Source organism: Dermacentor andersoni, chromosome 4, assembly GCF_023375885.2.
Source record: "Dermacentor andersoni chromosome 4, qqDerAnde1_hic_scaffold, whole genome shotgun sequence".
NCBI lineage: Eukaryota > Metazoa > Arthropoda > Arachnida > Ixodida > Ixodidae > Dermacentor > Dermacentor andersoni.
This window is the reverse complement of record NC_092817.1, coordinates 28,476,861-28,503,155: the sequence shown is the minus strand read 5'-3', so window position 1 is coordinate 28,503,155 and position 26,295 is coordinate 28,476,861. Positions and strand designations below refer to the sequence as shown.

Sequence of the window (26,295 nt, the reverse complement as noted above, 5' to 3'; positions counted from 1 at the left end):
CAAGATCAAGATTAAATAGGAAGGCAAAAGAAAGTCATTAGAGATTTAGAGGTAAATGCGAAAGAAATGCATTAGCATTACATTTCACCAATTTGTGGTCCTGGATTCATGATTTAAGCCACATTAACCACATTACAAAGTGTTGTTCGTGAACTCACTCGACACACGTGCTGCATCTTTCAGCACCGTCAATTGCCACACACACACATATATATATATATATATATATATATATATATATATATATATATATATATATATATATATATATATATATATATATATATATATATATATATATATATATATATATAATGCAGGGGGAAAGTAACAATTTGAGAAACAGTAATTGATTATATAGCATCGTGTTATGTTCAATTGAACGATGTTGAACAGAAATGCCACAGCTAACTGAGGTAAAGTGGGATAGTTGCACTCTATAGGAGGTTGTTTTCCAGTACCATCAAGCTGGAAGTGTAGAGGTACGCTGTGGATCGGTTACCATGATCATATCAAAGTCTTCGCTTTCAAATTGATTTGCAAGCTACGGGACTTGGCAAAAATACGGTAATTCAATTTTATTGAATAACTTTCTTTGTCGTGACCATGGGACCCGCGCGATGCACGATATTATTCCAGAGATATTAAGCTACAAATTAAGACACGAAAATTTATGTATGACAGGGGCCTAATTAGTTCATCTCTTGCTAAAGCGAAATTGTGCCCTCTGCGGTACAGTTTTTCTACGATAACGTTTCCTACTGATTTAAATGAAGAAATAAAAGATTTGTAGTTGGTTTGTGACCTACGTTCTCGGAATACCAAGCGGCGTGACGGTGCGCCAGCGGTAGACTTCCCACAGCACGGCCACGGTGAAAGGCATAGCCGTGTGGTCGGCCCATGATGGCGCCCTCTCGCGGCCAATGACTTGGTCAATCTCCTGCTGGATTCTGCGCTGCACAAGATCAGGCTTATCGGCGCACACCAGCAGGTGCCACTGCAGCGTCTCCTGGACGGTGCTAGAGCCGGCTACGAAGAAGCTGAAGATGTTGCCAATCAACGAATTCACTGCGACGAGATCGGAAAGGGTGCATCTTGAATTCTACAGAACGCTATAACGAGGGCAATAAAGCCCACAGATAAAGCCCACAATGAAGCGCGCGCGCACACACACACACACGCACGCACACGCACACGCACGCACCCAAAAGCAGTAGAAACTTGCCTAATTTCTTTTTTTTGTACAAGTAAGTACATGCGCTACTACTTTGAATATCTATCTATCTATCTATCTATCTATCTATCTATCTATCTATCTATCTATCTATCTATCTATCTATCTCTATCTATCTATCTATCTATCTATCTATCTATCTATCTATCTATCTATCTATCTATCTATCTATCTATCTATCTATCTATCTATCTATCTATCTATCTATCTATCTATCTATCTATCTATCTATCTATCTATCTATCTATCTATCTATCTATCTATCTATCTATCTATCTATCTATCTATCTATCTATCTATCTATCTATCTATCTATCTATCTATCTATCTATCTATCTATCTATCTATCTATCTATCTATCTATCTATCTATCTATCTATCTATCTATCTATCTATCTATCTATCTATCTATCTATCTATCTATCTATCTATCTATCTATCTATCTATCTATCTATCTATCTATCTATCTATCTATCTATCTATCTATCTATCTATCTATCTATCTATCTATCTATCTAATCTTATTTTCGTGTTTTGGGGAAAGCTACGAGAACTTTGCGATCTCCGAAAGCAAGTGAGAAAATGAAATCATCCTAGCAGTGTGGATTCGTACAATACAGCTTGCCTGTGCATTAGTGATATAATAAACTGCAGTGTCTTGTATTGGACACCGAGGTATCTGTGTTAAATCATGCCGTTTTTTACAGCTGTATAGGCAACTTTTTTGTCCAGCGCATCCAGAGTAAATATTAAAGCAAATCTACCTATTTTTACTTACTGTGAAAACTAGAGTTTCCAGTAGGTACGTTCTCCTTGATTTTCTTCAGGTAAGCGTCGATAAAGTCCCGATTGCTGTGTTCTTCCAGGCTCGTTTCATGCTCTTGTATCTCGCGTCTAAAAGAAGGTAGGAAATGAGATGGAGCCAGCTCCTTAACATCGTTCATCGCTCACTTCATCGTTCCATATGAGCGAGAACAAAAATGTGCTTCCTTTGCCTCGTATATATAATCTGGGATGTTAGCTTTGAATTATTTAGCTTAATATATTCACTGAAATTTTCAAGTTCCCCAAAAATTGCCATCCTTCATTCCTTCGCACTTAACGAAACTGAACTGTTCCCGACCATTTCTACAGTTGACAAAATTTGTTCAGAAATCAGCACAGTGAGACTCAAGTATTGTGGAAAGCGTTCGTTCACCTCGCTATTGAGGCAGGCTTACTTGGTAAAGTCAAGAAGTTCATCCAGAATCGGACCAGCGAGGTTATTTTTCAGGACCGGCACTCTGGCCGCCAGCCGGTTCAGCCATCCGGGAAAAAGAGCGCTCAACCGTCGGGCGCCAACGAACCTCGACAACTTCTTGAGTCGATCGTCCAGAAAGTTTCTCCGCGCGTCCTCGTAAGCGTAGCGCTCCCCAAACACAAGCGCTGTCACGTTGTTGGACGTGCTGGGTACGAGCAAATCCTGGATCACGAAGGGCTCACCCCGATGTGCGGCGATCTTTTCAGCTAGGTACTCCGCTTCTTCCTGCAACCAATCGAGACACTGCGTTGTTTGTTGGGACTTAACCAGATAAGTTTAGGTATTAATTTGAACGTGGGGCGCTTTGCGGTAGTTCAATAAATACAAGGGTTTAAAACGGATGTACGCAAAGAACACAGGACAGATGAGAGAGAGAGAGAGAGAGAAAGAAAGGCAAAGGTAAGACAGGGAGGTTAACCAGATATTTTCTCTGGTTGGCTACCCTGTATTGAGGGAGGGGCAAGGGCATGCGATAAGTGAGAGAAGTATAAAAAAATAAACCTACACACACGCACGTACACACAAACTGTTTCTGTGGGCACTGTCACGCAGCCCGCAAAGGCGTTCCTATAGTGTTACGCAGTGTCACCGTACAGTCCTACGTCACACGGCGTAGTCACAATTTGTCTGAAAGTCCAGTGTCTTTTAAGTACCGCAACGGCGCCTTCATAGCGGATCGCGCTGATGTTCGCGTAGGCGAGTGTCCAAGGGTCTTGTTTCCTGTCATTGGGCCCTTGTCCAGTTTGTCTAGGGTGGCTGAGAGGACTGCTCTGTGGGGGGTTGAAACGAGAGCACTGATAAATAAGGTGCGGGATTGTTTCATTGCACCCGCAGAAGTCAACACAGGACAGAAAGCTTCTGAATTGCGAATGTTCTGGAGCAGCAGGCCATTGCTTTCTTTGAAGTGATGTCACGCAGTAGTGCCGGTAAAGAACACAGTAGCAAAACTGTGAATGATGAAAGTAAGTTTTTACCTGTGCCCACAAAAACAGGTTACGCTAAAAGCACAACGATAGCGGCGAACAAAGTCGGCGATCGTCAAAATTTGATACACGGGTCAAATGCGTCGGTTTTTATACATGAGTCATCGAAGGTTCTAGAGTAATCGCTGGTGTCCGCGGCTCTTCCAGAAAGTATACTACAGAATTCGCGACGCGCATACAGTCATATTACAGAAGGTGCAGCGACAACAGAAAGAAGATAGAGACACCAATAACATTCAAGAAGAGAGAGAGAGAGAGAGAGAAGGGAAGAAGGAAAGGCAGGGAGGTTAACCAGACTGAGTTCAGTTTGCTGCCCTACACGTGGGGAGGGGAATGGGGAGTGAAAGAGAGAGAGAGAAAACTTAGGTGTATGATGTCTATAGTCGGGCACCCAAGTCTGTTGCCTTCAGATTCGAGAAACTTCCGATACATGCAGGCGCATTTTGTGCTGAGCGATGCCGTTTAACATTTGTTAGCCTGTGAACAGCGGTCACCGGAGAAAGATAAAGAAGCACACGGGTCAATATTCTCCAATCCAAAAACAGATATCTGTGCTATCTTTCGGTATATATGGCTTTAGAGTTTGCCATATGCGGCATGTGCAACCAAGAGGTTTCGTCACGAGGAAGCATCACTACTACATTGAATATGCAGCGGGCGTGCATACACTCCACCATGGCTACTTAATAAGGAGCGTGACGAGTCTCCGCTCTGTACCTTATTCAACGAGACAGGAATCATCAGGCCCTTTCCGTGGTCGTCTCCGAGCTGTATCGACCATGACGAAAAGAACGCATTGCTTAAGAACCTACAGAAGAAACACTTTGCACAGGCACCCATGCAACTCCTTGCGTTTACAAGAATATGTCCATTAAAAAAAAAGGGGGTTTTACGTGCCAAAACCACTTTCTGATTGTGAGGCACGCCGTAGTGGAGGATTCCGCAAATTTGGACTATCAAGGGCAATGTCCACTACAGCTCACGCGGATGCTTCACGACGTCTTGCATTCCTAGGAGGCGCTCCTTTGCTGGACGTGTGGTGAAATACCCGCTAAAGCGGAACACTTTCAGGCATCGATCGCAATGCTAAGCCCGCACATTGCTAGGGTCTACTACCACCACCATCGCCACCACCGTAAAAATGTTGTTTAGTAGTAATCGTTGAGGATATCGATCTTGCTAAACTTGTTCTCATGATTTTATCGACACTGGGATCATTTATAACGAGAACATTCCCTGCACCCGTGTGCTGTCGGTTAAGTAGGAGTTGTCGTTTCCGGAGAATCAACCATATTTACGCCTTTTTCTTTTTTTTTTACCGACATCGATTGTGTCGTAGAAGTAATAGTTCTGCGGAAACCCACAAGGTGGAGAGAAGTAATTAATCCAGGGAAAATGTGACATTCACCCGTTCGCAGCACTTGCTACAAAGGAAACCCATGCGGGTTCCTCGAAAGGAAAGCCTCGCAGTTGAAGAACGTTTTCGCAGTTTTCTTCAATTGCAAGGCTTTTCTTTCGAGGAACTGTTATGGGTTTCCTTTGTAGCAATTGCTACGAATGGGTGGATGTCTCATTTTCCCTTGAATAATTATTGTATCATAGTCAGCACATTGTTTAATAGATAAATTCAACCCTCCCGTGCACGCACGCACACACGCACGCACACACGCACGCACACACGCACGCACACACGCACGCACACACGCATGCACGCACGCACGCACGCGTTCGCGGGCTTATGCGTGTGGGGTTGTGTAAGACTACGGTTAAGGCTGCACGAAAAGCTTTTACCTTGAGTCTCTCTTCCATTGAGGTCTTCCCGAATCCGAGATCGCGCAGCACGTGGAGACAAAAACGCCGGTTGTCATGCCATGCTTGGCCATTCAATGACATGAGACCTGTACGTTTGAATACATGGAAACTTTGTTTGAAAGAGCGAACGAGTCTACTAGTGCTTCGCGTTAGGAGCGCATAATATCGCTTGCATTCCCGACCATAACTGTTATTTAAAATAACAAATTATCATTCCATACGCCTTCAATTAGCGCGATACAACTTGAACCAGTGAAAATTTGACGATACTGAAGTAATGTCAGCTCATTTCTGGTCCACCTTGGTCGAAAAGTGGCACAGAAATCAGCTGCTATAGATTATATGGTACGTAGCCATTTAGACAACCTGTCATTTCTAGGATAGTATCAACATTTTTTAAAACGTATAGTGGCATTATATTTCTGCGATTTCCCAATGCTGTTTATGACCAGCAAATATGGGAGCAGACGCCGTTACGTCGTAATAGTAGTATATGATCATTACCTGCATGCATTTTATGGTTGAATGATGTGCTCATCATATTGCTTATATTGCGCTACGACAAAGAATATGGTGAGAAGGAGCTAAACACAGTATTAAGGTTGTAATATCCTAAATGCCTTCAAATGACTTGCAGTTGACAAATACATATCTAAACATAATGTGGGATTTCTGACGTGCCCTGCATGTCGTAGTCCGGCGTAATCGCATTTGATTGCTTTAGTTTACAATATAGTACGCCCTAAATATCCATCCGTCTTATGACAATTTGCTCTCCACATGCACAAAGAAAGGCTGCATGCGTAAGAAGTTGTTCAAGGCAAAGTTAACATATTAAAGTCCAAAGCTATACGCGTGAACTTGCTAACTGTATACTGTGAACAGACCAAATATTTTGTTGCTTACTTATTGAATACCGCTGACGTAATCAACGTTAAAAATGGGTTCTCCAAAGTTTACATAGGCCAGCGTTCAGCTTTCGCTGTGCATAACCTTGCGAGTGAAAAGTCGCAACATATTGTGTACCATTTATGTTGAAAGAAGAGTTGAAAGAAGCATCTATGAGCCCACCTCTAAAGCCAACTTGGTCGATGACGAGATTCCCCGATCGGTCCATCAATTCCTTCATGGACAGTGCCTCCTTTATGGATTCAAAATCATTCAGGATGACAACATTTCTGAAGCCAACTTTTACCCTAAAAGTAAGAAAAGGTAGGTGCCGATAAGCGCAAGAACATTAGCGCCATACGTGAACATCAGAAAGTGTGATTTCAAAAATATAGACATTCGGGGAAAACACATTCAATAGTTAATTACAAGGGACATTCTAGCAGACATTGTGCTTCGTGGGTTACGGACTGTCCTATTTAATTTGGAAGTATTTTCACAATCTTGAAGTTATCACTATAAGGTCAATGGAGTCAAAGATCAGATTATATATGAAAAGTTACAAATGGTTCAATAAGAAATATGCTAAATACATCACAAAATACGCAACTTAGCTTCCATGAGAACAAAAGAAAAGCGATTAAAGGCTATACAAGAGTAAAACCGCCATCAAATGACTGTTACGGTTGCTAACTGTCTATAGCCGTATCCTGCTGAAAGTATCTATGTAAGCTAACGTTAACAGAAAGAGAGGGAGAGAGAATGCTCTTTATTGAGAAACGCAGAGTGTTTAATTAAATCCCGCTACGGTAGCCGAGTGGCCATGTCGCTGCGCTGCTGAGCTCGAGCTTGCGGGTTCGGGGCCGGCAACGGCGATCGCGTTTCAAATGGGACGAACTGCAAAACGCTCGCTTAAGTTTAGGTGCACGTTCAAGAGCCCGGAATCCATCGCCTGACTATGGCGTGCCTCGTAATCGGATCGTAATTTGGCGTGCAACACCACCGAATTTATTTTCAAATACTAATTAGACTGCTTAAACTACGTCATCACGAAGAAAAACAAAGGGAAATTGCCTTCATTTGGCGGGACTGGGATGCTCACCGAAAGACGGGACCGTACATTTTCGTCCATTCTTTGAGCTTGTTCAGGACAAATATGTTTGTACGCAGCGGTATGTGGCCAATAAGTGGAAATCCGGGCGGTCCTGGGGGTAGTTTGCTGCCTTTAGGTGCTCCGCCAATGCGCAACCAAAGTCCGCTCGCAATTAACAAAACGAATGAGAGTACGAAAGTTAAAATGAGTCGGGTGGCATCTCCTGAAGCCTCCTGAAATGAAAAAAAGGAAGGCCAGTGACTATTTCGCTTGTCATATTTTCAGGTCCCACAGAAACAAGAAAAAAAGAAAAGAGTTATAATGAAGGTGGTTGGAGAACACGCTGCATTTGAACATTTAAAGACAGTAACACAAGAGAGAAAATGCGTGAGCTGATAGAAATGACTCATTTTATTGATGCCCGTTTGTTCTTTTTGTGAAGCACTAAAAGTGAAGTAATACACGTCATTTAAGTAGTGAAAATCATAAAGGCAGTGTAACAGAGACCATCGGTGATTTACGCGGCAATACAGTACTATAGTAACAGAATACATTAGAAAGTGCAATGAGGATAAAACCGCGATTAAGTTTTGTAACTTTTATTGCTAAACATTCAACAGATAGCTTTAGGTATATTATAATCGCAAAACTGAAGTGATTCATCCTGTGGGAAACACATATACAGCGAAGTTGTTAGGCTCTAGTCGGTCGGCATTTTTCGTGTGCGCGTCCGTTAGCAGAAATGTGGGCCGATCCCGGCGACAGTGCAAGCGCACGAGCGTCGGGTCGTACTTCCTTAAGGCAGAGGCTTCAAGTACTCAGCTATGTGAAGCGACAGTGCATACATTCTTTGGAATCATGGGTACAACATACAGAACATGATGCGCTTGAATACAGAGCAAGCACAGAACAAGCATCCGAACCCCATAATTCATAAGGCGCTCCTGATAACAAGGCAAAGCACATATCGCTCCCCGCATACGTTTTCCGGTGTACAATACTGTTGCACAAACTGCCGCGGCGACGGCAGCCTGCGAGGGGGGGAGTAACGTATCTGGCTTTTCATTGTTCTGGGTTTCATTGTTGTTGCAGCACCGCTATGAGCGGCGACGTGTTGTCAAAATTACCATTGCTCTAAATTTTCATTACTACCATTGCCCTAAAGTAATAGATCATTGCATACCCCCTCAGCAGTTGTAGTGGTGGTGTTCAACAGCTTCGCTGGACATCCACCATGGCAGGGCCGGGGTGGCGAGTGAATTCTTTCATTTGGTACCCATCGTGACTACATCCGAAATATCCGCGCCATGCTTGGAACGTGTTCCTACATGCGTAGTTTTCACTAATAGTTATGACATGAGGTCGTAGCTCACTGGCTACGGCATTGCTCTGCTGATTTCGAGGTGACGGATTTGATCCGGGCCATGGCTGCGCAATTCCATTGGCGGCGGTATGCGGAAAGGCTCGTGTACTTAGATTTAGGTACAGGTGGCCAAAATTAATTTTCAGTCCCCAAAAGGGCGTGCTTCAGATAGTGGTTTGGGCACGTGAAACGCGATACCTTTTTTTAAGAATAGTCTTTTGTCAAATGAGAAAACAGTCTTATAGGCACGCATACAACAATGTCACGTGAATGTTTTTAGCTGTAAACATTGGGAAAGGAAGTTGGAAGCTTGTCATGGCAGCACGTTTTTTGAATTAGTCATGCTTAATATACAGCAGGAATTCAATTGAGCAACCGTGACCTGTGCCCTAAAGATGCGTCAGATAATATTCTAATTGGTGGGAAGCGCACATATACGCACGTTTGTCACCGCTATAATAACATGCCCTCGAAAAGAATGTATACTGCTTAACCTGCGAACGCTGTATCGAAAATTTATTCCTGGGCATTGGATCACGTAAGCTCAACTACTGAAACAGATAAAAGTGTCCTTCATGAATCAAGTAACAGATACAACGAAGTTTACTCGATCAGTAACTTAATCCTGTAACAAATATCTGCCCTTTTTCACATAATTCAGCCTAATAAAGACAGTATATAAGCGCACACCGAGAGACACAGGGCGAGAAGCAGCCCCATGTGTTTATGTCTATGTTTAGATCGTCCTTCTTGCGCTAAATTTTATGCAAAAATATGCACCAACACATCGTTCTGGAAAGAGCATCACTAAGAGTTCGACTGAAGAAATTATATTGCCGTCTTTGTTGTAATTAGGCATATGTCAAGTGTGGCTTATCCGCTTCTCCCAAGATGTGTAGGTCCTTAATAAAGGGCGCATTCTTATTCTGTGATGAGATAACCTGAGATGTCGGCATTTATTGATGGAACCCCCTGTTTCAAGTACGGTCTAGCCAAGAGGAACGCGTTAAGTGATCTCATTTCCAAGTATCGCGCTTGATACACACCGAAAAACACTTTATCGCTGTTTACTATGTAGATGTGGGACAGAAATCATCTTGACCAATAAAATGAGCGCCTCACAAAGCGCTGAAAATCACGCTGCCAGCACTTTCAGATGCTACGCATATAACATTACGAGTTTGGTGCTTTAGCCGTTACCAATCTTACCCTCATGGCCGTCACTCAAGTTTAGCGTAGCATGAGCTTCCTAACTTCATTAGATTTTCCCGGCATAAACAACGCGCTGTAGCGGTCACTGGTGACGCAGTAACGCTGTAGTTTTACTTGTACACAAGCGAAAAATATTTACCTGAACATTTGATGCAACCTGACGAAGGGAATCCATTGGCGGTGGTCAGTTCGAGTGGTAGCTTGACAGCTTGCGAAAATGTTGAAGGCTGTTCGCTCAAGAATAGAGGCGGGAGGAAAGGTGTCAACGAATCGAAGCGGAATACGCAGGTTCGCGTGGACAGCCTGCCTTCTCACCGCTAGCCGCACGACAGTCTAGGAGGCTGCCTTCGCTCGGTGAAGAGTCCTTTTACGCACAACCGCTGAGTCAAAAACCACGTGAAGGAGTGTTTTGTAACAATGAGCACTTCTCGTTGATAACGCCTCTATTTGCTGGCAGCTCCACCCTGAATCTGTACCAAGACTCGCTGCACTGACAGGTTACCGACACGGCGCCGTGTCTGACACTCTTTCTCTTACGTTCAGATTCTGGCCTCTTTATCAGAGCAGCTGCCGCTCACGGTCTGTTGAAAAGCTCGTACTTTATTTCATCACTGGCTGTGCTTTTTCCTGAATGTCACGCAAGTGCATGTTTGCATGTTCCTCAACTCCTGATACAAATGCTGACAAGGCTTTACAGTGTTCTTTTGTTGCACTTTCGGCGAGAACGACTGGAGCAATGTCACTCCGAGCAATCAGGAGCGACTGTCACCGAAACAATACACCTATTGTGTGATATCGCTGATGCTATTAGAACATCCTCTCTTTTGTGATGAAATGTAGCCTGTCTGTTACGATGAATGAAGCCACATGGTTGGTTGAAATGCCATTTGATTATTGCATCAGTAATAATTAATGAGTCGTACGCTACAAAGCTAGGGTTTGTCTACGAATGATATAGTAGTCGTATACCGCTGATCAGTTTCGACCATTAGAGGTTTTTCAACATGAACCTAAACTAAACTATAAACATGCACACTAGTGTCTTCTCATTCAGGCAGCTTAGGAATGTGGCCATCCATGCCTGGGAGTCGAATTGGCAATTGTATGTTCAAAAACTGAATGCAATAAGCACTAAATATACTGAAGAAATCTATAGTTGCCTTATATTGTTTGATATAATGGGAAAATTTTTAACCGATACCAACATGCCAGATTATTGCATTTAGGATGAAAATGTTCAAAATAGCTAACTGGATGTACAATTGTTCAATTTCTGTGTCTAACTAGTTAAGAACACGATAAACCAACAAAATAAAGCGGGTTCAAGCTGGAAATTGAACGAGCAGGTCTATAGTTGATGACGCATGATGCAATCACACCATCTCGCCTAGCTTAGCACGTTTCCATAGCAAAGTTTACCTCACCACGTTCTTTCTTTTTTTTTTTACAGCGAAAACTGTACATGACAAGCCTTCCGTAGTTTATTCGGCGCCCGGCAACAGAAAAAAATCATCATGTGGGCCGATCCTGGTGATAGTGCAGAAAGGGTCCAAGCTCAATGGCACATACCCCTGAGGGCTCGGGAGCCTGTAACGCACCCCTGAACTGTTCTTGTCACACGTGGGACCTAAAGAGGTCCCAGGCACACGCGTAAGAAGAGATATTAAAAAAAAATGGTTCGTGCAAATTTTCAAAAAGAACTTCGAAATTCTCGGCGCCACCCCCGCAAACGCGCTAGAGCCACTGCTCGCACGTTCGTCGTCGTCGTCTTCTTCCACAGCTGGCTCCGCTGTGCAAAAAACTATCATCAGCACTGGCTCGAGCGTTGTCGTTTTCTACAACTGGCTCCGTTGCCGCTCATCATTCCAGCGTTGAATTATGTTCTGTCATCGTAATTGGGAGGCCGCGTCTACGGGGAATATGAACCATTGAGTAAGGGCGTGTGAGTCATTCAACAGCTTAGTTATCGATGGGGCGAACACGTATATTTCGTACACCCGACGAACAACATGCGTACGAGGAGCGCCGGAAGGAACAGCTATGGGAGTGTAAACGGCGCCGGCGCGAAACGACCACCAGCGAAGAACGTTCCCGCGATGCTGAACGAAAACGACAATCGCGAGCCCGGGCACCTCCAAACGACCAACGACGCCAGACTCTGTGGGGTTGCTCGACTCTCACGCGTCCCCTGATATGTTGTTTTCTCCGCATGTCATGGGTCTCCTGTAAGCCGGCTTCTCCACATGGGTTGGTGCTGGCGGCGGCCGGTCGAGCTGCAGCGCATTACGAGAGATGGCGCAAGTGTGGCGCTGCTAGCGCCACCTAGCGGCGGGGTTAGTCGGGCGCGACAGGGAGTAGAATTTTCCTCATTGGCTCCCGAGACGGCTAGCGGCGCGGACGGTCCGCGCGTGCGCCGATCCATGCCTCTGCGAGACCTCTCGCGAGGCCTATACCGGAATGGACGAATACGATCGTTCGAACGCGCCACCGTCCGCGTGACCGTACACGCGAAGGGCCAGGCGTTGGTGTCCAGCATGGGGTAACATATTCGCTCGCTATCCTGTCGCGGTGAGTCAAATTTCTTTGATTCGTCGCGCTCCCATCGGCATGTTTTGCGAATAGCAACTTGGCTAGCATGGCATTACTCAATGAATGCCCTTGTGATTGTTTGCACTACTGTGTTGTCGTTCCTTTGTCCCAAGAGCACGGGTGAGAACCCCCAACTCGCAACGCAAAAATGACAACCATTCCACTCCGTGAAGGTGGAATGACATTGAAAGCACTTTGCTTTTCGTTTGAGAGCTTCGACTGTCGTCAGCTTTCGCTGACATTCCATCTTTACAGATTGGAATGGTCGCCATTTTGTTTCATTGATGACTTCCATTTTAGAAAAATTTGGTGCTCAAGAGCCGAGATTGCCCAGTCACTCACGCAAGCTAAAAGCCTTATGCTGACTGGAATTTACTAGCATATATTTGTTTGTGTCGAAATAAACATTCTACTCTATTCTATTTTCGCGCATCGTGTAATATACGCGGCGTACACAGAGGCACTATGATTATTCCCTATATCCCATTGTCGTGTTTCTTTTGTGTATGGTTTTACATATATCCATACAAAGCCATGCAGTATATAATTATAATGTAAGCTGTGCAAGCATTCCAATCACGTCCCCCTCCCCCTTAATAGTATTACTTTAAGTAAATATCGAGGACGACGTGTGAATTGGGTACAATAGGGCATAAAAACCTAGATCCCCGAAATATTACGCCTTGGCACCCATGATGAGCACTCATTATACGGCCCTAGGAAATTAGGTATGCGTCACCGTTGCAGTTAATAGCGTGGACGCCACGGCAACACGTTCTTTACAAGCCAACAGGCTTATCCAGGGCACGACCGCCTCACTGCATTCCTGGTAATCCAAAAATAAATTAAACTCATAAAGTGTTTCTCGACCTCATTTCCAGCGTTGCTGTCTTAGTACAGTTTTATTGCTCTAGCAATTATATGGTGTTACGTCTCACATGGCCAAGGGCTTTAATAAGACGTGTGCCATAAGGCAACCCTACCCATCCATCAGCGCCTACCCAGAAGTCAACGCAATGTTGACACCTATTGCTGATGGGTCCACAAAAGGCACCCCCCCCCCCCCCCCCAACTACCTTACAGCCTGAGCTGATGATGAAAAAGGCCGACGTTAAATGCTACCGAAGAACGGCGCCGACCTTGGATTCCCAGGTTGCTGGAACGATGCAATATCAGGGGCGGGGTATTGCAACTAATTCGACGATGGGCATTGGTCGTGATAGTCTCCAGATTCCCTAGTCGAGTCGCCTAGGGAAGACGACTGTATTAAAAGCGGTGACCTTTCGTGCAGTGTGGCCGAGGTGTCTTAATGTGAACTCGGACGTTTAGGAAGCTGCCACCCGACGGCAGCTTGCGACGTCGGGATTGACGTCCTTAGCCATTTGTATATAAAAGAACCAGCCTAGCAACTAATTTCAATGTTGTTGCACCACCGCTATGGGAGGCGGCGTGCTGTAAAAATTCCCATGACTACCACTACTCTGAATTCCCATTACTACCATTACGCTAAATCAATAAAGCATGGCATACCCCCCTCAGCAGTTGTAGTGGTGGTTTTCAACGGCTTCGCTTGGCATCCACTTTCGCTGGGCCGGAATGGCAAGTCAATTTTAAATATGTATTGTAATCTGAGAATGAGGTACTACCGCAGTGTTTGCTTTTTTCTTGTTTCTTTTTCTTATTTTTGTAACCGCAAATTTTTATACCTGTGTTTTGTGTTTGTTCTTCTCTTGCATTTCTTGCTCTGCTGTGTTCTTTTCCCCCTTTCTTTTTACTAAAAGTTCTTTATTATTCTACCTACGAAATCCCGCGCGTCTTTTATTTGTGCCGTATGTACGGACGCAGCACTTGCTGCCTACAGGTATGACTTTTTCTTTTTTTTTACCGTGTAGTTATATGCCCTCGAACTGAATATAGGGGGACGAGGCAATGACAAGCTTTTCCGAAGCAGCTGTTGCGCGACTTCCTGTTTCTCACTTGGAGATAAAATAAAAATAGATTTCATTGATCTAGTCCAATTATTTCTTATTATCCTGTACTTGTACTGAATGCTGTAGTTTGTTGGCAATAAAGCTTGCAAAAATGCGTTTCCGTACATGACCAAGCTGCATGAGATTGCAATAACAGCCTATTAAAACATATTGAGATAGTTAAGTTGTGAAAAAAATGCACAGAAAGGAGTTGGTTGGTCGCTAATGTAAGTGGCTGCATGAAACGGCATTACGAATTTGTATGGTTTAATATGTGCTCCATATATGACTGAACAGTATGTATACCTCCATGTGATTAAAAGGTTGCATGAATTAAAAAAAAATAATTGTGACTTTCGTGCCACCCGATAACACCTGTGATAACTCTAGTAGGAATTGAGATAATGAATGCCTAATACATTTCACAGAGTTTGTAAATGCAACCGAACTTTTCTTTTTCAAAAGCCTTGATAAATAAAGAATGACAAGAAAATAAAGCCCTGAGTGCAATTTAAAACGGATGGCTCGTCTGGTGGCCTTTCCTTTACTGTGTCAGCTGCCTGTATTTCTAGTGCTACAACGGAAGAAGTCTGTGTTCAAGGTAATGGAAGTGTGGAGTTATACCTAATATGGCAGGATAAGATTGCACTATTAAGTTCTCCAAGTAGTTACTGGCATGAACTACCTTACTTCAATTTTTACGTCATTCGGTTTAGTTACTGTGATGGCTCTTCACTGTGACATTTGGTGGATATCTTTTTTGAGAGCTCCGTGCTATGTTTTTGGTCTTTTTGGGTACATAAACGCAAGCATTGATGGACGCATAAATGCTGAAATTTAGTAGTCCACGAAATTTGAACGTTGTGCACGCGCAAACAGCTACAATTGGGACGCGCGCGCCATGGCGCAGCCTTTCGAGTTTGACTCAGGATGGCTGCAACAGTGGCAGCATCTCCACGCTGAACGAAGAGACGTGGTATTGAGGCATCTTAAACGTAACAGAGGATCCCGGTTGCAGCTCACGCCTCCTACATGACGCGTTTCGGCGGTGACAATATGGCGCGTAGCTCCATTGCTTTAATGCTAATGATATTAATGTAGATAGTCATCCTGAGGTGGTTTCTGCAGGAATTTTGTTTCATACGTGATGTTTATTGCAACAAGTATGCGAGCATTACATTTGCAAAAGGCACATGAAGCCATCACGCCATAATGGCTTTAAGAGCACCTGAAGAGTACGATGTGTAGACTAGCATTGCTAGTCATACTCTCAGCCACTTCTCCGATGTTACAGCAGAGAAATATACTGCGCCTGGAGAATGCCGTCACTGCGAAAGCTCCTATAATTGGCTGAAGTCGCGCTTTTCAGCTTACCTATAAATTAGCAACGAGGTGAAAGAGATTAAATGAAATCAGTGGTAAAACATGAAAGCCAGGATAGGAAAAAGGAGGATGAAGCAGCCATGTTTCTTCACCGCTGGGGATCGTCAAATGATTGAGGCATTCATTTTCACGACAGTAGGTCACTTCGTACGCACTTGCGAATGTTTGGTTGAACCGATATATCACGAAACTGTGCAAGACATCTCAAACTTAGTAACAAAATAGTTATTAGGTCGGGTCCTATTTATTGTAACATAATATAGGTGCAGGGGATGGCTCACAGATAATTAAAAGAATGAACTGCAGCAAACAATCCATTAACATAAAAATATTACATAAGCTGGTTGGATTAAATAACGTATATCTTAAATGTTTCGCGAAATGATACCAACTCAACTTACATGCCTTAATTCGCTTAATTTTATTGAGTAAATTATGACCCTTCGTGCGTCTTTTTGTGCCCAGAACAAGTACACGAGAAAGAAAGTCCCCAACATTCGCACTTTCTTTCTGAACCTTGGGATTCTTCAGTCGGATGCTCTGTCCCCGTAAGTTTGCCACACGTTTTATATCGCGCAACAAATGTGAAGAAAAAAGAAACGTGGTGAGGTAATAAAATGACATGCAATATATACTTAACATTTTATTATTTCTCGACCTAAGGACATACACCAATCCTGTGTGGAAAAGCTTCGGCGACTCTACTCGCGGCATACAAACTTGAGCTGCTGCGGCACGGGCATGTTTAATGCAACCGCAGCTGGCTCCAAATCAACTCTTTTCCCATCCGCAGGCCTGACGGTGAACTTTTGGAGGAGCGTTGTCAGGTAGAGGAAGATTTCTACAGTGGCCAGAGTCTCTCCGGGACACATCCTACTGCCTGCGAATTGGAGAACGAGGAGATAGTAGATAACTTCCCATGTAAGTGATGAAGATTGAAATGGGCCTCCGCAAAAATAAATAAATAAATAAAGGAACGTGAAAGAACAGGGAGTATGGGAACGGTGGCAGGATCACGTTGCACAATTCACAAGAACGTGATGAAATATTACGACATGTTCATATGCAAGTCGCGTATAGTTCAAACATGTGAAATGTCATAGTAACAGGCTCGCCAACATTTCAAAAATCCCGACAGGTCAGCAGTTGACGAAATAGTTGACGATAATTGTTTAAGGCGTATTCATGCGCCCAAAGAAAATTCTCAGCTGAAACAACAATAGCATATTTGCAGCTGAAGCAAACATTTTTACTGAGACCAGAGGAATGGCACGTTACTATTGCCTCTGGCGGTATACGGACCGGTTACGGGCAATTTGGAGACAGCTGCAATATGCACAATGCACAGCCAAACAGGTGAACCCAGAATTTACCAATATTTATTTGCCATATGCTTGGCTATTCAAGTCTTAGTCATGGTAATATGCGCGTTATGTCTGCGTGTCCTGTTCATGCGCGAGGCCCAACTTTTCAGAACGATCGCGAACAAGTATAGAAAACCCGACGGGCCAAGTCCCAGTGTTCTCACCGGGTTGTTATTTGACCGCGTGTGTATTATGAAGGTTCAGTATCTTCTGGGGAATGGAATAACTGGGCGTGCCTGTCGAACGCGCAGTGTGTATTCTTGAGTCCCTTTCTTTTTCTTTTGGTGTGAAGATCAAAGATGCCGCAGGAACGCACTTTGAGTGATTTATAAAATAAATGTCAGTATAGACACCGTTTCATTTTCCAGCTGTACGCTTAGGTATGCAAACAAAGCTCTTTTCTATGTCATAGTAAACATTAAGCTGAATCACAATACAGGGGACAGCTTAAAAGAAATGGGGTACCGCTAGCTCTGGCTTAGATTCAGAGATGGCTTCAACTTCTATGCGCTGTCTAAATAGAATGCCACATTGTATCGGGAGCTATATGAGGCCAAACTCAGGCGCCCTCGAGTGGTAATACGGAGCTTAGGTGCGAAGGAACACACACGATAAGGATACCTGCATTGACATCATCACGCTTCTGGTTGGCTGACGGCCACTCTATGTTCTACATCAGTGCGACATTATGGTGAACCAGATTATGAACCGAAAAAAGGCAGCTAGCGTTGGTCGTGAAAGCAGCCAGGTATTCAGTAATTCAGCTTACCAATGGAGAAAGGAATGAGCTGGTCTGGCTTGGCTATTAGACCGGAACCGTCCTTCTTCAAGAAGCGGTATGGGTCGAACATCTCCGGACTTTCCCAAATCTCGGCATCCAAGTGAACGGCCGAAAGGTTAGGAAGGATCACAGTTCCCGTAGGAATGAAGTAATCCTTGTATTCCACGTCCTCAGCAGCCCTGAAAAATATATGCGTATTTGGGCTTCCATGAACACTGTATTTCGTTTCACGTAGAACATCTCCTTTGAGAGTCATGAAATTGAAATCTTTGTGTTAGATGAAATTTTTTATTCAAACTGATGCACTGGCCGCCTGATGATAGTCTTTCTCCGCTAAAAAAATTAAATTATGGGGTTTTACGTGCCAAAACCACTTTCTGATTATGAGGCACGCCGTAGTGGTTGACTCCGGAAATTTCGACCACCATCTTTTGCAGCAACGAACTTGTTATTTTTTTGTCTTCTTGTCATGGGCGTCGCATCGAGTTGCTAATATTTGTCTGAGTGAATCAGGAAGAACAAGAAAAGTGACAAAATGGAACAGATCGTTATATCATAGATTTCTAGGGACCGTATTTTGAAGCCGTTCTTTTTTTTTTCATTTTTGATACTTCTTGCTCTTCGCCATTTTGTCAGTTGGAGAACTGTTCGCGCTGTAGCCGGAATCGGCCACTCAGCGGAGCCGATGATGATAAACGCATGCATATAATCGAAGGAAAATAATCCTTAAAGAACATGACCTTTGGTCAACTTTTTATAAATAGTTGCAAATTCGTAGCTTATGGTACACAATAACTTTGTTTAGCGTTGCACAAGACAAAAAAGAAATGTATAGGAATGTCTGATTTTAGAATTAGAGTCCGTACAAAACAGAAGCTACGACTATCATAAAATTCCTTATAACGCCACAATGTAATTCGCGCGCACCCATAACCAAAAGTATACGGCGAGCCAAATATGCGCGAGCGAGTACGGGAGTCTTGCTTCGCATTTTATAGCCACTTGTTTGTGGAATGCACGCGGTAATGAAATGCTTCGCTGTTAAAAATGCCCAACCTAGCGCACACTTACTCTCTCGGGATGCTGAGAGGCGCGACAGTGCGCCATCGATACATTTCCCAAATGGTGGCCATGGTGAAGTGCATCTTGTTGTGATCTTCCCAGCAGGGTGGTCTCTCATGCCCCACCACACTGTCGATCTCGTTCTGAATGTTGCGCTGCACCGAGTCCACTTTGTCGGCGCAGTTCAGGAGGTGCCATTGTATCGATAGCTGGACAGTGTTCGAACCAGCTCCGAAAAAGTTTAGGACATTTCCAAGCAGGTTTCCCACTAAGTGGTGTACATAGGAAGCAATTTTTAGTGCAGCAACAGAAAGGTCTCCTGTGACGAGATAGTACAGTCGGTAGCAAAAGTCTACAGAAACCACGACTTCTGCAAATGTTTTTAATTTCTTCTAGCACAACCGTGCAACGTGGGATTCTCTCAGTGCATTACATTGGTAAAATAACCGAACGTGAGTTTTACCACTTCATTTCAGCCTTCTTGCGAAGAAATATTTTTTATTGTTGCCCGTATTTGTGGTCTCCAGGCTTTTGCACACGACTGTACATCAACTCAGTTTATTTGCTTCGGCATGTCACAGTTATGCAAAGCTAACACAAAATAATAAAAGTAAATATCGTTGAGCACAAAAGATGCGACGCGAGGAAAATCTGTCACATTCCAGCACGCCGGAGGATGTGAATTAACATTTCGCTGCGTATAAGTAGGATCCGTTTCGTGCCAGGTGTCTAAAGCTCGCAGCCGCAAATAAAGAAGGCAGCTTACATGTATGTGTAAAATTTCGCATGTGTTTTGCATGGGGCGCCCAACATTTCAAGTGATGCGCACTGCGACAGCAAAGTGACAGTCCGAATTTAAGATACGAAACACTACATCTCCTTGTTATTATTATTATTATTATTATTATTATTATTATTATTCGCAACACATTTAGTTCGTAGTCAAATGAAGATTACGAGGAGCTACGATAGCTATACACCTATTCGCAAAGATCGGTGACGGATCTAAGAAGGCGTGTAGCTATATGCTTCAGCTCAAGGCTCACGTGAAGCACGGCGCGTGAACAAAAACTGCAGCTTCAGCCTGGCAGTGCACTCTCGCCGTTTTGTTGTTTGACAGGGAGGCGACAAAAAAATAAGAACTCGACAGTTTTGACCCGTATTAAACAACCAACTAAACTCAAGCCGACAGATGCACGAGCGAGTAAAGGTTCTAAGCATGATTAAGACGCAGAAGCACGACAAAGGGCAAGTGACGGAAACGATAGCAGGAAGACGAACCTTTTCTTCTTGACAAATAGCGGCGAGAACTACAAGAAAAAAAAAAAAACGAGTGCCACGGATCCGCCCCGTGCATCTGAGCATATTTAGGGTAACCAGTTGTTCATTATGTGGAATGTACGGGCACTGGTGTACCTATGCTTTAGTATCAGATGGCAGGTTGGAAGTGCCGGCATTGAAGCATTCTAGTTTGGACAATGGTGCTCTGGGACATGCTCGAAAACATACTCGCGAACTGCCCCCGTCGGTTTCTACATAAGCAGAAACCTAACCCATCTAACGTGACGTTTAATAGTGATGCAAGTGTTTTGACGGGTGCGTCGATTGTGTTCCTGAAGCAGAGCGAGTGAAAGTTGACGACACCAATATAAATGGCGGATATAAACATGAGGCGTCATTGTCCGTGTCCTTCAGCTGGTACTTGAGAACTTTGTTAGGGACAGATGCGTTCAGGTTGTCTGTTTAAGGAAGTTATACTAGAGCGTTACTAGGACGTATTAAATTAATTAAATTCTGGAGCTCAACGTGCCAAAACCAGGGTCTTATTATGAGGCCCACCGAAGTGGGGGGGACTCCGGATTAATTTTGGCCATCTGGGGTTCCTTGACGTGTACTCAATGCGCGGTGTATACTTTGAAGATCATGTCAAAAAGATGCTGCATTTTGTCATAAGGCCTACAGATATTAGAATGCTGGTTCTGAAACACTTGTTATCAGCCCTTCTATATTTATGGGCAGTATACTCACTTTTAAAGCTTGAATGTGGGTTATCTTTATTCTCCTTCATCTTCTTGATATATCCGTCAATAAAATCTCGATTGCTGTTTTCGTCGAGGCTGCTTTCATGCTGCTTAACCTCCTCGCTGAAAATAAGCGATGCCATCATTGCATAACATTGTTGTTGAAAATTTATAATGCAGAAACGTAGCTCATTAGTTCATTTTTTTCGACAGCAATTAAAAAATTAAGTGAAGTCGCAATAGTTTGGTTGTACTTACGAGACGTATTCGAACATTTCTTCAAGCACTTCCTTGATTTTGGCTACGTTAGTGAAAGGAACCATTGAAAAGGTAAGAAATGTCCAGGAAGGAAGGAACGTGAAAAGGCCCCCGGATCCGATGATCCTCAACGCCTTTTTCAGCCGCTCATCCAGGAACTTGCGCCTGCGGTCTTCGAATGGGTAACGTCTGCCGAAGACCAGTGATGCGATGTTGTTGGACATGCTCGGGACCAAGAATTTGCGGATGTCCACTGGTGAGCCGTGTAGTTCCAGTATTTTCTCAGCAAGGTACTGAACTTCATCCTAAAGTAGAGGGTCAGAAGGAAGCAGATCGAAATGCTTTAACCCTTTGAGGGTCGAATTATTTTGAAAAAAGCTTTCCCAGGTGGTCAAATTATTTTTTTGCGGATCTTGAATGTCCAAAATGTATTAAGTCGGGAATAAATAGTCAAAAATAATTAGGAACAGTATTTTGGTGTCGGCATCACTCAGAACTGCAAAATGTTCAATAGTATTTACGAGCGTGGTACTCCTTGTAACACGGGTCTACGCACAGCGCCTTATCGCAGTCTGCACACTTAAAATGCGTGTCTGTTCTCTTGAAGCGAGGAGTTGTGTTGGCGCACACATGCCATCTCTGCGTGCGGCTGCCTTGGGCAGAGGTCTGAGGCACCCTCTCGCGTAAGCGCGTTGCCGCGGAGAGCGAGAATACCTCGCGAACGGCGCTGATAAGCAAGTGCTGATAACCAAGCTAAGAGAAGTGCCAATCAAGATAGAAATCAACTTCCGCCGCCCCTGCGAGAGCATGCCGACAAAGAGAAAAACAACGTTTCGCGCGCCTCCGTTGCGATCACGCGGCGGAACCGAAACCGCGAAAGCGCGTTGCCACTGAGAGCGGGAATACCTCACGAACGCCGCTATAAGCAAGCTAAGAGCAGCGCCAATCGAGATAGAAATCAACTTCCATCGCCCTGCAAGAGAGTGCCGACAAAGAAAAAAATGACGTTTCGCGCGCCTCCGTTGCGATCACGCGGCGAAACCGAAACCGCCAAAGGGGCGTTGCCGCAGTCTGAGCGACGCGCTGAAGCTAGCAATCAGCTCTGTTTATCTCCCCAAGAAGGTAGCACGAATTTCAAACGCATCTTGTATGTGCTAAGAGGTGGCAGCACCTCCCGATGAGCGCTTAGCGTCATTATGGCGCGAAATTTCAAACGGAGGGTCGGAACCGTACCCGTACGGCAAAGACCTTGCGGGACAGAAAACCGCCGCCGTACATGTACGGCTAAAACCTTCAAAGGGTTAAAATAATACCCTTTATTATCTTATCTGGCACTTCCTAGCTGCGACATTAGCGCACGGGATAACGGGACTATCCCATATTTATGCTTCAGTGAGCCGTGACGTTCCTTATAAAAATGACTGTCGAGGGAATGACTCCTAGCAAAGCATCTTATTTGACAGAAAGGCGTCTTGCGGAAAGATAAATTAAAAGAAATTAAATTGTTGAAATATACGCTTAATAGCCACTCTTTTGTTAAACCTTTCTTAACGAGATGTTGACATCCTGGCCAATACCGCGAACTGCTGCTGTAGTAATATAATGGTACGAACATAAGAATAAAGAAATACATAAATAAAATGAAGAAATTTTAACATTCCTGATTAGGGGCAGAGGTCAGGAAATTTATCTATAGAACGAGCTGCCGATGGTTGAAGGAGCTTTAAGAGCACGAGGCAACACGCAGGGCGAGAGAAGACAAGGCATCTCGTAAATGTAACCTTGCGTTCTCACACGTAGCCTTGTTTCGCACAGAGTCTCCCCACTGGATGTCGTCTGCGCAGTCCAAAGGACTCGGCTCACGCCTCGTAGACAAGTGTCTTGATCTCTCTCTGTACGCGTACATTACGCACAAAGCTTGGTATGCGATATTTAATATCCACGGTTGGCACAGTCAGCAAACTGATGTTCACATACAAGCAGAGCGTTTTCCCGAGGAAGAGTGGAGAATTTGTTTGGATTATTATTATTTGGAGAAGTTATTATTTATTTAGTGGTAATATTGGTTGTCTGGCCTGATACTCTGCCCAGACAGACAAGGATAAAAAGCTGGGCGTTGTCTGGACTTACACATTACCCTACACGGAATGTGGAGTCATACATATTTATTATATTTATTTCAAATAAATAACGAGGCCACTTTGTGCACGTTCGCTTCACAAGCCACTTTACCCGACGCCCTCCTACTTATAAGATGCAAAAGGAGGAAATACCGTGATTTGGCTACCGAATGCTAAACTGATTTCAAGGAAATTTGTAGCATATGTAAAAAAAAACTAAAGAAAGAAAACACAATGAGTATCAGAAATACTCTCATTTGGCTACCGAATGTGAAACTGATTACAATGCAATTTGTAGCATATGTAAAAGAACAAAAGGAAGAAAACACACTGAGTGTTAGTGACCGCTGGCAATTGATATCCTACTCAGTCCTTCAATTTCTTTTTGTAGAAAGTAGTCAACAACAGATATATTCAAGGAAATCAATGAGTTTATCTTACAATAAATCCCCCGAGTAAATGCAGGTGCTAGGATTAAGGAAGCGGCGTATAAGCGGATGTATATACAGGAGGAAAAATTGATCCATTACACAAGTGCATGACCACTAAATGCATGATAAATATTTAAATGGGACTTTTTCAAAGCTGGCGTAAACAAATAATGATTCCATGAAAACCGAAATCTAATTCTGTTTCAAATTTTACCGTTTTATGTGCCCTAATGAATATGCCCTACGGAACAGTTCGTGGTGCAAAGTTATGCAGCTCATCGTTTCTTTCGATATAGCGATATTGAGCATGTTCTGCGAAAAAAAAGATTACGCCATCAATATAATCTGGTCCTAAAGGTTGCTAGAATTTAACATTTTCTTTTATGCATGAAGTGAATTCATTGACATCGGTTCATGTGATACTTATTGAGAACACTCCTGCTTTACACAGCTTGTATTCGAATGGGAGAGATGAATTTGGCCTCGCGTTTAACGAAAATTGGGAAATCAGTTGTATTGCTTTTACTCCGGTGAACTTTAGACGGTGATATTACAAAGGTTAATTTTCAACATGTAAGACAGGTCGGCAAAGCTGCTGAAGTGTGCAGAATTTCGTGAGTACAAACAGAGCCTAAAAGGTAGTAGAGAGCACGGTAGAGAACGCATAAGCCGAGTCGTCTATATGGGGACCTATTTTGTGCGCTTTGCTTCGTTCTGCTTTTCACCGCTGCGGGAAGAATGACAAAGAGCTTGCGATTAGAAACTGAATAGGGCATAAAGTTTCATTTTGTTTACAAAACCTGAATTTGAAAAGCTCAGATTTTAGTGTTTCTGTTTATTGCATGCAAAACGAATAAACATGAGTAAATCTTTATAATGCTTGGGTATATTTTTTGGGCGGGGGGAGAAATAGAAACAGAAGAATGTAATTATATTCGCTTTCCTGGTGCAAAGTTCGACAGCAGTTCGAGGTCTTCCTTGAAGGCACTGTACATCCAGGTATCCCGTATTCTCTGCTCTGCCTCGTATTTGTCTTTCTCTGACTGGTTTTAGAGATGTTCAAAATCAGAATACCTCTTCCAAGTATGGTGCGTCGATGCCGCATCTGAAGCAGGTTACTTTGGTTGCTATTAAGTCGTCTTCAGGTTGTTGCTGCTTTTTTTACGCCTTGCATGCTGCCCGTTTCACCTTAACGTATTCTGTGAGAACTGTTTTTGTTCGTAGCCTGTGTAAAGTGCCTGTTTTCCTCGGCTGAGCCCTTGAGGCAAGGAGTGGGCAAAAAAATACAAATCATCACCTTTATGTGCTCTTCCATCGATTTTCTCCCAAAACCGAGGTCACGAAGCACGTGAAGGCAGAATCTGCGATTATCTAGCCACGCATCGCCGTTGAGCGTCACAATGCCTGAAAAACGAATTTAACGTGAACACATACTTTATTAATTGTCTTCCGCGTCATAATGATAGATCAGGCAGAATACTTCTGACATGACAATGACGTCAATAACGAGAGCGATACTTTTCTGCGTCATATCCATGCACCAGGAAAAGTGAATCTGTGACAGCAAGATTCTTCATCGACATAAAATAACAGCAAAAGAAACATCTGAAACGTCTAAGTTGAAAGAAGTGACCTAAGGGGTGCCCGACAGAGGTGTAGGCACGAAGTTAAATTAGATTTATTGAGACGAAAATGTATTGAGCCACTAACCAATAACAAAGCCATGGGCAAAAACCATTCGCAACAATTTCTATGCTAGCACATTTTCAAAATTATTGTAATCGCAAATTGTCACACTTACACATGCTTGAAATTTGTGAAATTGTTTGCGAAGTTATATAAAGTGAAACGTTTATGTAACTTTGTCTCAATCGCACGATGTCGCCATTCTGGATGTAAGAGAAATTAACTTGACGCTACTAACGGGGACATAAGAACATGCGCGGTACATATAGCAGAAGAAACTTGTAGCAGTGCGGCCTACGGGATTAACAGCTGGCCGTATGGATAGGGTGCAGGTATGGCTGAGGACGCGGCCTGACGAGAATGACTTGACAGTGGCGGTTGTCGTCGTAACGAACGGGCAAAACAGCAAAAGGTTTCGTGATTTGGTGTCCTGTCAAAGGTAAAGATCAAGTCTTTTCTGGACAGTGTCATAATAATCGCGATCATCTTTAGGTAAATGTATAATCTTTTAGGGCGATTGAATTATGGTGTGTTATCGAGTGTTCCGGCTTAATGAACGTTATTGCATGCATTTTTTTTATTGAAATGAATATTAGGAGAGGTTGGCGCCTGTGTGGTGGCACCGGCTACTCCTTGTCACTTGGCAAAGGAAACAAGTTTGCGTAAAAGGGGAGAATAGCGACACGAAATATGGCACTCAGTACAACACTGGATGAATAAAAAATATACAGTCCAACAGTACAT

At 43.5% G+C, this 26,295-nt stretch overlaps 1 protein-coding gene and 1 long non-coding RNA gene across 2 annotated transcripts in view; one reads left to right on the top strand and one right to left on the bottom strand.

Annotated features, from left to right (window-relative positions):
- The window catches only part of LOC129386154 (uncharacterized), a 209,086-nt gene that overhangs the window by 138,666 nt on the left and 44,125 nt on the right, over nucleotides 1-26,295 (top strand). The window lies entirely within an intron of this gene.
- The window catches only part of LOC126536619 (uncharacterized), a 39,159-nt gene that overhangs the window by 4,649 nt on the left and 8,215 nt on the right, over nucleotides 1-26,295 (bottom strand). The window contains exons 4-15 of the mRNA XM_072287468.1: nucleotides 25,163-25,269; nucleotides 21,315-21,619; nucleotides 21,064-21,179; nucleotides 19,045-19,303; nucleotides 17,962-18,152; nucleotides 16,533-16,708; nucleotides 7,321-7,544; nucleotides 6,402-6,526; nucleotides 5,310-5,416; nucleotides 2,456-2,760; nucleotides 2,014-2,129; nucleotides 810-1,068 (exon numbers count right to left, since the gene is read on the bottom strand). Coding sequence (XP_072143569.1) covers nucleotides 810-1,068; nucleotides 2,014-2,129; nucleotides 2,456-2,760; nucleotides 5,310-5,416; nucleotides 6,402-6,526; nucleotides 7,321-7,544; nucleotides 16,533-16,708; nucleotides 17,962-18,152; nucleotides 19,045-19,303; nucleotides 21,064-21,179; nucleotides 21,315-21,619; nucleotides 25,163-25,269 — 2,290 coding nt within the window. The remainder of the gene's footprint in view (nucleotides 1-809; nucleotides 1,069-2,013; nucleotides 2,130-2,455; nucleotides 2,761-5,309; nucleotides 5,417-6,401; nucleotides 6,527-7,320; nucleotides 7,545-16,532; nucleotides 16,709-17,961; nucleotides 18,153-19,044; nucleotides 19,304-21,063; nucleotides 21,180-21,314; nucleotides 21,620-25,162; nucleotides 25,270-26,295) is intronic.